Source organism: Podarcis muralis, chromosome 6, assembly GCF_964188315.1.
Source record: "Podarcis muralis chromosome 6, rPodMur119.hap1.1, whole genome shotgun sequence".
NCBI classification, from domain to species: domain Eukaryota; kingdom Metazoa; phylum Chordata; class Lepidosauria; order Squamata; family Lacertidae; genus Podarcis; species Podarcis muralis.
Window position 1 is genome coordinate 73,170,586 of NC_135660.1, and position 12,874 is coordinate 73,183,459.

Below are 12,874 nucleotides of genomic sequence, written 5' to 3' on the forward strand. Positions count from 1 at the left end.
AATTCAAACATTTAGGCAAAACATTGCTAGCAGTGTTAATTAGCCTGTTAAATTTGAAAACTGATAAAAATTTGAAAGATGAAGAAATTGGCAACTGATAACAATTTTGGAAATGAGACAATGAAGTTAGCCAAAACAAGACAGAATCTCATGTTTTAGATGGAAAATGTTACTATGAAACATATTTCAATAGTGAAGTAGTCTGTTTTCTTTGGCAAACCTTGTACTATAAATAGTAAGGATCTCTAACTTGAACATTCAGCACAAAAAGATTTTCATCTGTAATAAGAAACTCAGCTATTTAAAATGGAACAAAAATGTTCAATTACAGATGGCTTTTATGTGTTTGCCTAGTGATTGAGAATCTTTTGGTTGGAATCCATTTATAACCAGCACCTTGTTTTCAGCTGTTCAAAGATTTTTCCCCTTGATGTGCTAATGGAAATTGTACTGCAATGGTATTTATCCTGTGTAATGAGTGAAACAAATGTAATCATTATCCTATGACAACAACTCTTGGGGTGGGAGGGGGAGACCTTAGAGGTGCAAAAACAGATTACTGAGCTGTTCAGAGGAAGTGGAGCTTTTTCAGCTGTTACCCAAATTATACTGTTGCTAAGACAAACCACAAAGCACTTTAAAACTTAAAGCAGCCTCTTTGTATGGATAGATGAGAGGAGGCAATGAAATTTTAATGTTCATTGGGTTAGCAAATACAATTACCTAAAATTAGACAATGATAGAAAGGTGATTGCCACCCTGGGCTCCTTTGGGACGAAGGGTGGGGTACACGTCAATTAACTAACTATTATTATTTAAAAATAATATTGTTATCTGCAGCTACCTCCAAAAGCTGTACATTCACTATGGCTGCCACCTGATATTTGTGGAGTATGTATAGGTGCCAAGGGCCAAACTATTTTATTAAATAGGTTTATGTTGTGTAGTTATTTTTTGTTTGACAAATAGTGTGTGAGTGTGTGACTGTCTCATGGGCGAGGGCTTTAACACTTGCCCTGCTGCAGTCCTGGTCAGAATTTTTTCCATGCCCAGTATTTACAATGGAAGGAAAACTCCCATACCCTCCAACATTTCTCCAATGAAAACAGGGACATCCCATTCCATAATGATAATTTTACTGTTTATACCCCACACATCTTACTGGGTTGCCCCAGCCGCTCTGGGCAGCTTCCAACATAGATAAAGCCATAGTTAAACATAAAAACTTCCCTATACAGGATTGCCTTCAGACGGCTTGGGGGTTGGATAACTGCATATCCTCCAACATTTCTCCAGTGAAAATAGGGACATCCTAAGGAAAAGTTGGACATTCCGGGATTAAATCAGAAACCTGGACGGCGTCTCTAAATCAGGGATGTCCCTGGAAAATAGAGATACTTGGAAGGTCTGAACTCCTTTGGGTGTAACCAGGAGCTTTTCTCTCAATGAACCAGAAGGTGTGAGGCCCCTTGATTCCCACCCTACACCACAGTTCCAGCCTTGATTGCCCCCCATCTCTGCCCCCCATCCCCGGACAAGCCAGCTATTTATTAATCAAAAAACAGATATGCCACACAAATATATGTGCTGAAAGCCATGTCTAGTGTGTTCCTAAAAGGGGAATCCCCTTCAGAGCAAAGTAGGATGAAACCTATAACCTTGCAGCAGCATATAGGGAGAGCTGGAGTGTATAATGGGCTCAAACAGCAGCCAAAGTGAAAGGAAAAAACAGGTTTCTTGTAAGGCAATCAGTGTTTATAGCTGTAAGAAATACATTTCTAATTGAAATAGTGGTGGGCCCAGGGGCCTTCAGAAGTTAAAGAAACCAAACTCCATTCCAGAAAGGGGGCTCCCAGTTCACACAATGGAGCAATGTTACTACATGTATGCACCCAAGTCTAGTGAGCACAGTTTCAAAAATGTACTTTAAATATAATAAGGAGCAAAGATCAAAAATACAGCTGCTTTTGAATTAACTGAACTTTGATGTTTTGTGCACAATACTGAAATAAGCCTATCTTTACCAGGGGTGCAAAATACAATTTGCTGGCACATACATCTTTGGGATTGGAGAGTGTCAACAACAATTTCAGGACCCACAACCTTACTGCCGTGGGAGATGGTAAGTTCAGAGTCAACAAGATAAATGATGTATGAGTAGAATATTCCAACTTGATTTCAAAGTACTCAAATGTAGCGATTGTTTTCCTTGCCTCATGTTCTGCCAAACCTTACAAACTGTATGAAGATAGCTTTTCTCCCTGCTATCTTAACAGCATTTGGAAGGAAAGAATTCACACTTTTGATGGATAGTCCCCCCTGCCTCCCGAACTACCTCTTGTAATTTTCCCAAATCTCTGTCCAATGCACATTCACTCAAAACTAAGACCCACTTTGCTAAGTAGACAGTGTTGCAGTTGGAGGCAAGTGAGTAGGAGGTCCAGAACCTGGAACGAGTTGTAAAAGCAGCATTTGTATGGGGCAGACAGATGCTACTAGGAAAGGTGAGATAAATGCCCATGCCACCCCCCCCCCGTGTTTTTATGTATATAATTCTCCTGCAGTAGATGAAGCCTGTTTACATGGTGTGTGTTTTTAAAAAAATATATTGGCATTTCTAGTCATGTATACTGGATGAAAGTGCCACTGAAAATATAACCCATGTGAGTTCTGGTTCACAGTCTTAGAACAATTGTGGACATGCATAACAAATTACTCCGGATTCCTGTACAGCAGAACAGTGCCCTTGCAATCTAACACACTTATTAAGCCGCAAAATTCTTCCATTTTTCCTTCTGTTTTTTATTTTGGATGCCTAAGTCAGCTTCTACATTCAGCAGCTTCTACATTCAGCAGCTGACCAGCAACTCTCTCGAGCTAACTTTTGTATGAGGAGGTGGAAGGAATGAGAATTTGTTTGGTAAATGAAATGTATGATGAGGTGATGATCACTTAAGATCATCTTGAAGAAACAAGAGTATAAACTGAGGGTGGATTCAGCTGTGCTGTTTTTGTCATGTTGTTGGATGCACTAGGCAATTGACCTTCTCTTTGCTGTTTTTGGCAAAGAAATCTTTGTTATCCAAAGCGGTCTACTGTTCTTTGGTTCTCTCTAGTCCTGTGCGATGGAGATCTCATCCTGTAGTGTAATAAATTCAAATGCTGGCTCCAGTCTTTGTTCCATGTCTTGTAATCAACTATTGGTAAAAAAATAATTCCTATTGAGTAATGACTAATCTAACAATATGCAATGGTCATGACTTTCTTTTTAGAGGAATCTTCCTTTTGGCTTCCATTGTATGGCAGCCTGTGTTGTCGTCTAATTGCCCAACCATACTGCATGACCAAGGATATGATGACTGGATTTCTTAGTCAACAGGTAAATTGTATTTTTATTTTACACACACACACACACACACACACACACACACAAACATATGGTTGATGTAAACATACATAAGGTTAAAAATTGAATTGTAATGTTCAGTTTTAGCTAGGCAAACTTGTAATGCATTGTATCAGTCTTTTAAGTTGAAGCTGCATTCCCCCCGCCATAAAATATTGGTTAGAACATGCACAGATACAAAAATTCACCTCAAGAGCTAAAGGTCTCTTGTATCGCCCTAGGGAACAGTACAACCCTGTAAAATGTTGAAGGCAGCCTTGAACACAAAATGTAAATGAATTTTAGCATGATTTAAAATAAACACCACAAGCATGGGCAATAATATCCCTATAGGAAAATGATTATGCTGAAATAAAATGCAGAAGCAAAAATGGCCCCTGACTTACTGGTGTCAGTTGGCAATTGTGTCATTGTTGAGGTTGAGACTGGAAGATTGAAAGGAAAATTTGTTAGCCAGGTGATGCAGTATTATATTCATTGATGTGAAATCCTCTTTTTTTAAAAAAAATGGGGACTTCTGTGACATGATAACTACAATGATAAACACTGGGTTGAAAAGAAACAAATCATTAGGGTGTTGCCATAGCTAAGTGTACATTACCTTGAATAATACAGCTTCCCACGTGGACTTGATGCTGACCAGTATCACATGCACAGGGTCTTACTTTGGAGGAATTTATGTGTGTGTGTATATCAATGAATTGTTACATGCTACATGTGCCACGTTATGTTGGCCACAGGTCATTTCCCTTTTCTTCACCGTTTGCAATAAACATCACCATAAGTTTGACACTTGCACATAAAATGTTAGCTCTTTATGTGTATTGCTGTAGATGGAAAAATGTTTTGATACATACTTTTAAAGAAAACATTTACACGAGTTACAGATAAATTCTTGAGGTTGCAAAACTGTTACATGTTTTGAAATGCAATAACAAAAAAGCATTTAAACATGCACCTTGATTACAGCACTTTTGTAGGGAAGATCAAGGCAGTTAACTAACAAATAGTTTAATGTTACCAAGAGTTAAATAATATTGACTAAAACGCAAAATACTATGTAAAGAAGCTTACAATCATTACAGTGATCACTATGGAATTACCCTTCCTATAGGTAATGCATAAAAATATAGTTAGCCCCAGAAGCGGCTGTACTCACCCCCTGCACAGTGGAGTGTGTTGTTGTTGTTGTTGTTGTTGTTGTTGTTGTTGTTGTTGTTGTTGTTGTTGTTATATTTTGCAAATAATTTTGGGAGCCCATGGAGACTGGGGAAGATAGATTATTCTCTGATCTTAATAATCAATAGAGCAGAAATGTGACTGGCAAATTGAGGAAGGGATATCTGTGACTATAAAAACAGCGGCCTATTCTACCCAGAATCAATTTGCTGCCCACCATTACTGGGTAGGCAAGGGCATTTAATCATTTGGGAATCTTAAATATGTCCAATTAATGGATGTTTCATGGGCTTATTTACAGAAGTGTCTGTTCCTTTTACGACTTCTTGTTGCCACAAGTAACATTTGTGTTTACTTCCCTCTCTCATGTTTTTATACTAACTTTGTTTAGGGGGGATATTACTGCTTCTCAATTCTGAAGATCTCTTAATGGAATAAAAGATGTTGCATCTTTATTGCCATTCAGTATTGTCTGTGAAAATTCCTAGTTGCCCGTTTTTTTCAAACAAGCTATTTTACCTAAATTATTAAAACATAAGCTAATGAGTAATCTCCAGCTGTTAAAATGCCTTGTGAATGGATGTTGGAACTTAGATACACAATGCAGAAGAGCAGACTGGATTGATTGATAAATAACATAAAATGGAAATGTGTATATATAATTTATTTATAGAAAGAAGCTGCATCTAGACACATCAAAGAAGTGTTTCAGTTTAAAGCGTTGTAAATTTAAACAGGGAAAACAGGTAGAGAAAAACAGGACTCCACTTCGCCATCAGGTGGCACGTTATATTGCATATACAATGCATATAAATCACTTTTTTGTTACCACTCTAGCTGAGTCCAGAGAAAGCTAAATCATGTCATTAACAATGGTAGATTTGCATCTAAACAGTTATTTGCATAATTGATACTGTTGAGATCATTACGAAATATCACAAGATGACCAGATAAGTCTTTAGTGATATTTGCTTTAGCCCTTGTGTGAAATTTTCTTCTCAAATTATTATACGGACAACTCCGCAATCTGAGCAGCTGAGAGGTCTCTTCTTAATGCATATTGTGTACCATTCATTATTCCCCCAAGAAAATATAGTTCGTTGGGAAGTAAAACTTATGCTAAACGTGTTTGCTTTCTTACAGCAAAAGATAGGGAATGTGACTGGATGGAGAAAACTATACTGTGTACTGAGAGGTGGCAAACTCCTTTGTTATTGTACACCAGAAGAAATAGAAGCTAAAGTGGAGCCGACTTTGACAGTTTCTGTCAACAAGGTAAAATATAACATCTGCTACTCAAGCTAAGTTACAGTGCTCCTTTTGTATGTTGTTAAGCTGAACTGGAAATGCTATTTGTGTCTCAGGTGATGGAGTTCCTTCCATACCAGGTGTGGGAGCGAAGGGTAGCATTGCATGAAAGCTTCAGGGGCACAGTTTCTGAGTCTCTAATTGGAACCTCAGTTACCAATAACTGCAGCTCTTTTTGACAGTTCGTTTTGTGTTTTTTCTGCTACTAATGCAAAGATGCTTTTTAGGTCGTTGATAGTACAGCCATATACAAGTTTTGCTTTTTTGATCCATGGGGAGAGTGCCCCCTGTCATAAAGGCTCCAAATATTTTATATAAATCCATGGTTCCCAATGTAGGGAACATGCCCCACGGGGGGGCGGCAATTTGATTTTTAAGGGCGACAATTTGAGAATGAGTTATTAGCATTAAATGGCCTTTTAGGCTTCCTCCACGTGAACAGGAGTTCACTTTTGGAATAATAAGAGTTATATATCACCCGGGGGGGGGGGGGGGCAGGTGTCAGGATTTTGGAGATGCTTAGGTGGGGCATGGCCAAAAAAAGGTTGGGAACCACTGATAAAAGTATATGCAAAAGACAAATGAGGAAGATTCTCTACTGTCTCCATGTCACATATGCTTAAGTACAGAATTTAAAACCTAGTTTTTGGCTCGGTTCTTTCTTTCTTTCTTTCTTTCTTTCTTTCTTTCTTTCTTTCTTTCTTTCTTTCTTTCTTTCTTTTTCTCATATACCAGTAACCAACAGGATACTGGAAGGCATCATACATATCTATTCATGTGGGAGAGATGATTTAGATAGGAATCTAAGGAGAGATGATTTAGATAGGAATGGGGCAGACTACATGCTTCCTTCCTTCACTAATTGTGGGAAAGAACTGTGCAGTTGGTTCACTCGTGTGGTTTCTATATTCAACCTGTCCTAAAGTGCTATAGGAAGAGGTTTCAGGGAAGCAGCACCCATACTACTGCTAGGTAAGTGTGAATGGTAGGACCTGAACACAGCAACTTTCCAGTACTGAGGTGGTATAATTGGAAACCTCTGTGCTAGAATATCCTGCCTGAGTGAACCATGTGAGGGCAGATAACTAAACTATAGATTGAGCAACATCTTTCAAGATGTTTAATCCAAGGAGCTAATAAGTTATTGACTTCCATAAATTTTGCAGAGTACTGGTTGATCAAATCTATTCACATTTCTTCAGAAGCAAGTCCACTTTGTTCAATGGGGCTTACTCCCCAGTCAGTGAGTTTAGGATTGCAACCTCAGTCTCCACTTAATTGAAAGACCTAGCATACACTGCCACACCTTAAGCTGTTTGTTTAGTCTCTGAGAGACAAGTGTATTCACTATTTCTTATTCAAAAGTGGGGACAGTACTGTGTCAAAGGACTGACAGTACATTTAGACCTGCATGTTATGCTGGAGAGAGCTTGTGGGCACTTTAAATAGCATGCTTAATATGCAGTTCCTTGGATACATCCCATCTGTTGCATAATGTATTACCGCTTCAGAAACATACCGACCTATTACTGCTGAAGTTAGCATCTTCCATCACTTAAATAATCAAATGAAGTATAAAATGTCTCTTACTTGAGAATCACTTTTGTTTTATAAATGCATTTGCGGCATAAGATACATAGCAAACACTAAATGAACTTATGTCACTGGGTTACTTCAAGTTCTAACCTGTCAAATGTAAATCTATTTGACTTAATTTTATACTGGTATCTATGGTTACCTGCATTAATAGGACACAGCGTTTATGGATGAATTACTTAATCTCCTATTTTTAGAATGAAAAATTTAAATGAGCAAATTCATCAGATATGCTACAAACAGCTGTGTTTGTATTTCAAACAGCTCCTCCGGTATTTTTTAAAATTTACCCCATCAATAATATTTTGCAGATTTTTCAAAGACTTGTCAGCCCTGGAATTCCGCACCCCATGACAATATATGCGACTTACTTTTCCTAGTTACATATTTAATCTTTACTGGTGTGAACTGACAGACATTCCACAGAAAAGGGGATGTGTGGATGTGTGTTTGAAGTGAAATGGGATTAAATAAGAACAGAGAAGTCCTCCTGTCTATATAACTACAGTAGTAGGTTTCTTGGCTTTATAAAGAGATGGGTTTAACGTCTGTCTTCTTGTGAAGAAGGTTTATTTTTGTTTTGCAATGGTGAGATAGTTGGATGATATGAATTACCAAAAAAAAATTGTATGTGGCTGAGATAATTAGGTTGCAGTCTTGTTCAATTCAATGTGGTAAATTCGATTGCGATCAATGGGGTATTGGGCACGTGAAACCATTTGTGGAATTGCAACCTAATTTTAAATAGGCCTCAAAGCATGCATCACTTAATCAGAATAACTGTAGGCATTCGTGTGTCTCAAGAGACAATGGAGTGTGCCCCTGGGGGTGAAGTCCAACCATGCATTAGCAGCACTGAAGTGAACTCCCTGGGGTGTAAGCCTGAGCAGTGTGCTTGGAGGTCCTGGCCTGTCCAGATGACAAGACCCACCCCTCACCCTTACTGATGTGGACCAAAGGAAAGTAGAGCAATATATTTGGCACCAGCTTGGCTGCAGGAGTTGTCTTTCAAAGGTGTGTTCTTAACTGTATGTGAAGGTCACACTGGCTGCATAAGAGCACTGCCTTTCTGTGAGAATCTTGGGTAATGTTTAAATGGCCCAGCTGCATGGGCAAGGTCTGATCATGTTGGCCCAAACCACAAAATCAATGCAGACTCCAGGGTTGGGGTCCATATTATCAGCTCTCACCTGCATGATTAGGGTGGTGGGTTGTTTTTTTTAATTCAGGTAATTCTATTTTAGCCTTCATCTGTGCCACCACACAGCTATTCCCAGAGCAGCTCACAGATCAAAGATTAAAAATATTGTAACCAGAAATACGCTAACTAATTGTAAAATAGCAAAACCAGAGCCAAGTAAAAGTAAAAGCTGCTAGTTCAAACAACATCTAAAAAGCCTGCATACATAAAAAGATATTTTACCTGGCACTGAAAGAGCAATAGGAACTGCCAGGCAATATGCCAAGAGAGGCACTCTGAAGATGGAGGCCTCATCACTGAAAGGCCCCACCTGCCTTGCCTCCGACAGCAGGGGAACTCACAATGGAACCCTTGGAGAACACCTGGGCAGGTCCAAGTGGGAGCAAACAGTTCTTGCAGTACATTGTAAAGAGCATTATCACAGATGGTGTTCCAGTTGTAAAGGAGCTGGTAATGGAAAATGTGTCTAGGCAAGCAGGGTAACTTCTGTGGGAAAATGTTTTATAGCTTTAAACAATCTGTGACTCTCCAAGTGTTGTCGGACTCCAGTATGGGCAATGGTTGGGGATGATAGGAGTTGTAGTTCAGCAGCATCTGGAGGGCTACAGGTTAGCCACTCCTGCTCTAAACAGTGACTAAAATCCAGAGTGCAAACGGAGCTGCCCCGCTCCACTCACATCCTCAAGAGTGGCTTTTCAGGTGATGGAATGAGCTGCAGAAGAAATGGATTAAGCAATAAACTTAACTGTGCAAATGGAAACCCCCCCCCCCCCAATGCTTCTCTGGATACTACTCAGTTTATGTACCTCTTTGGATTTAGTCAGTTTCTCTTGAATAAACCTGTCATTGCAAAATGTAACTGATTGCAAAGAAGGGGGGAAGAGGAGCTCTAACTGACATCTCAAATCTCTTGGTTGACAGACCTACTTTTGGAAATCACAGAAAATTGGGTTGCAACAATGCAGTTAGACTTGTAGGTGTATTGGCCAGTTTAAAGAGCTCCAGTTTCTCCATTGTTGCTGCAATATATGTTTAAAATAGCGCTGAAGCCAGTTCAGGAGGTGAAACTGGTATTGGTGTTCTTAACAAGTACAAGACATGAAGACAGAGTAGTTCAAGGATATGCCAGTGAGTAGATAGGAACATCGTACAGGTTACTTGGGGAAAGTTTGTCAATATGATAATTCAATCAGGTCAGCAACAGATATCACTTTAATTGATACCGAATGATTTCTCTTACTCTCTTAATTTAACTGATATGAAATATGCCTCAATTTTCTGAATCTGAGCAATCTAAAAAGCAATCCTGTTTAGAACCATCCAAATGATGTCTCCTCCTGCCCATTATGAAATATGTTCTAAATATGCTTACTTTAATGCATACCTTTTTAATTTGAGTTCTTCTTTAAGCAGAATTAATGTCCATATAACATCACCTTGAAAATTGCAGTCATGGAACTAAACAACTGTCAAGTAACCTATGATTTTTCTATTTGATTAAAGTTGTAGTGTGTGTGTGTGTGTGAGAGAGAGAGAGAGAGAGAGAGAGAGAGAGAACATTATAGTTTCACTCTGTATTTATATAACATTTAGGAAACCAGAATTCGTGCTGTGGATAAAGATACCCCGATAAACTCCAATAACTTTTCTGTTATCAACCCTGAGGCTGGTGAAACTGTGACTCAGATTTTTGCAGTTGAAAGCCGGGAAGACCTTTATAACTGGATGGAAGCTTTCTGGCAGCACTTCTATGACTTCAGTAAGTAGCGCCGTCTCCTTTTGTACAGGAGTGCCTATGCATGTTCAAAGAATGCACTGAACATTTTGAACTCACATTGCATAACAATCCTGTCATTTGCAAGTAGAATAAAATAAAAAAGCTCTCTGTTCTCCAGCACATTAGGTAGTATGTTCTTCAGAGGAAGAGCAGGAAATCTTTTAACTTTGATAATCTGATCCTTCATTGCTTTATTCCCTTGATATTCTGGAGGCTTGGAAAGAAGACGATTGGGAAACCATCTATTGGGGAAATGTTTCAGCGGGGTGGTATAAAAGTTTCCTATGTGTTCCTCCCTTCCCCAAATACATCTCATAACTGTTTATACTGCTGAGCAGAGCCTTCTACTGAGGTTTCAGTGCGCCTCTTCTTCCCCTTCCATCACAGTGATTTGCAATAAAATAAATGAATATTTATGTCAAGCTGAAATATCTGACAGTAACAGTATTAAGGTATAAATTGTAAAGATTGGGACTTGGTCATGCTGTGAGAATTGATTGTCTTGTTCCCATGTTGGAAGCCTGAGAAATCCTAGCTTACTTTGCCACTTGCTTGAGAGATTATGGCATTATTGGAAGCATCCAGATCTTCGTCAGCTAGCAATCTGGAGGAATTGTAAAAGAGTTAATTCAGCATTTATGAAACAGTTCCCGATTTGGGGCATTATTAACCAGATAAAATTACAAAAAGTGGAGTATTTTGACTTCCTCTCATTGCTTTCTGATTTCCTTTTAGGCCAGTGGAAACACTGTTGTGAAGAATTCATGAAAATTGAAATTATGTCACCACGGAAACCACCATTGTTCTTGACGAAAGAGGCTACTTCAGTTTACCAAGATATGAGTAAGTGGGAGATAGCAGGGTATTTGAAGCAACACTGGACACAACCTATTGTGCCTCTGTTTTATAATCTGTGTGGAGGTTGAATCAATTTCTGTTCTTGCATAACTCTCATTCCCCACCCCCCAGTGCAGGGGGAATCCAACCTTATTCCCCCACCCGAGCCCTCTACATGTTTCCAAAATCTGTTCTCATGGGGTTCTCCAAACCTCGGGAGCAGATTTTGTGGCTGCACACAGGGCTGCCCCACTCAGTTCAACCCTGTGCACAATTAACTGATAGTAAGTCCTGTTGTTCTTAGGCTGGATAACTATTTGGCAGTAACTGATAATTTTGTATGATATCTGCAGTTTGGTAAATTTCTTGTTCTCTAGTTTACTATGTATAATGTTGCAACTGGTTAGATCCATCTTGACCGAGCACAGACCTGAGAAGCAGAGTGGCTAAGATGCTGTGCGATAAATTGGGGGTTCCTGGTTTGAATTCCATGTCCGCCTTCACTCATACAATCATAGAGTTATAGAGTTGGAAGTGATCCCAAGGGCCATCTGGTCCAAACTCCTGCAATGCAGAAATCACAGGTCAAGAATCCCAGACAGATGGCCATCCAATCTCTGTTTAAAAACTTCCAGTGAAGGAGGATCCACCACCTTCTAAGGTAAACTGTTCCACTGGTGGACAGCTCTTAATGCTAGAAAGTTCTTCCTCATGTTTAGTTGGAATCTCCTTTCTTATCATTTGAATCCTCACTGGGGTGTTGTAGGCAAGGCATTCTCTCCCATTGTCTGATCCCTCATTTGGGTTGTTATATACGTGTGAAGTATTATTATTGTTTCTGGATGCTTCTATTCCAGCTGTATTATAAGAACACCCCATTTGCCTCTGCTGGTAAGGGGATTGGAACCATCTTTCTGATCAGTCTAAAATTACCTTACTCTTCTAGGACATGTTATGAATAAAATTGACTTTGCAGCTGACTAGCAGTAGAAAATAATGGTTTGCTCCCAAGCCCAGCAACAGTTTGTTGACCCCCTGCCCTTGAGGCTGTAAAAATGGTTATATTGATTACTGTGCTGTGCATTGTAACAGTCTAGAAGCAGAGTAATATTTGAACAGTGTTTTAAGTGGCCACAAGTAAATCAAGAGTCAAATATGGAGGTACAGCATGAAAGTTGCATTGTAGTTTTCAAAGAAAATGAGTAATAAACCACATTTATACTCTTCAAAATGAAAGGAGGTTCTTGGTAGGCACTGGCATTCAATATAATCTCCCTGCTCCCTGGACAGTGCTAAGAATTCAGTAAAAATTAATGAAGATCCACAATAGTTTAACCTCCTGCTGCTGATTTTACAAGGTAAAGTATTCCACCTAATGAAGCCTGCTGTACAGTGGACAGTAAAGCCATAATTGGCTGCGTTCATAATATTATGGTGTGTGTTTTGTTGATGTGTAGAAGTACAGGACTTTCTGCTGCCCAGGACAATTTTAGGGTCTTGTTTTCCATAAAGGTGTGCATGTTTTTATAACGTCATGGTAAGGTTTAAACACTGGGCTCAACAATGCAGC

General features: G+C 39.2%; 1 protein-coding gene across 3 annotated transcripts in view; it reads left to right on the forward strand.

Annotated features, from left to right (window-relative positions):
* RTKN2 (rhotekin 2) overlaps positions 1 to 12,874 on the forward strand; it is a 28,512-nt gene that overhangs the window by 12,915 nt on the left and 2,723 nt on the right. For all 3 annotated transcript variants that reach the window (XM_028729365.2, XM_028729366.2, XM_077930548.1), the window contains exons 7-11: positions 2,028 to 2,122; positions 3,273 to 3,379; positions 5,729 to 5,860; positions 10,284 to 10,449; positions 11,203 to 11,310. In XM_028729365.2, coding sequence (XP_028585198.2) covers positions 2,028 to 2,122; positions 3,273 to 3,379; positions 5,729 to 5,860; positions 10,284 to 10,449; positions 11,203 to 11,310 — 608 coding nt within the window. The remainder of the gene's footprint in view (positions 1 to 2,027; positions 2,123 to 3,272; positions 3,380 to 5,728; positions 5,861 to 10,283; positions 10,450 to 11,202; positions 11,311 to 12,874) is intronic.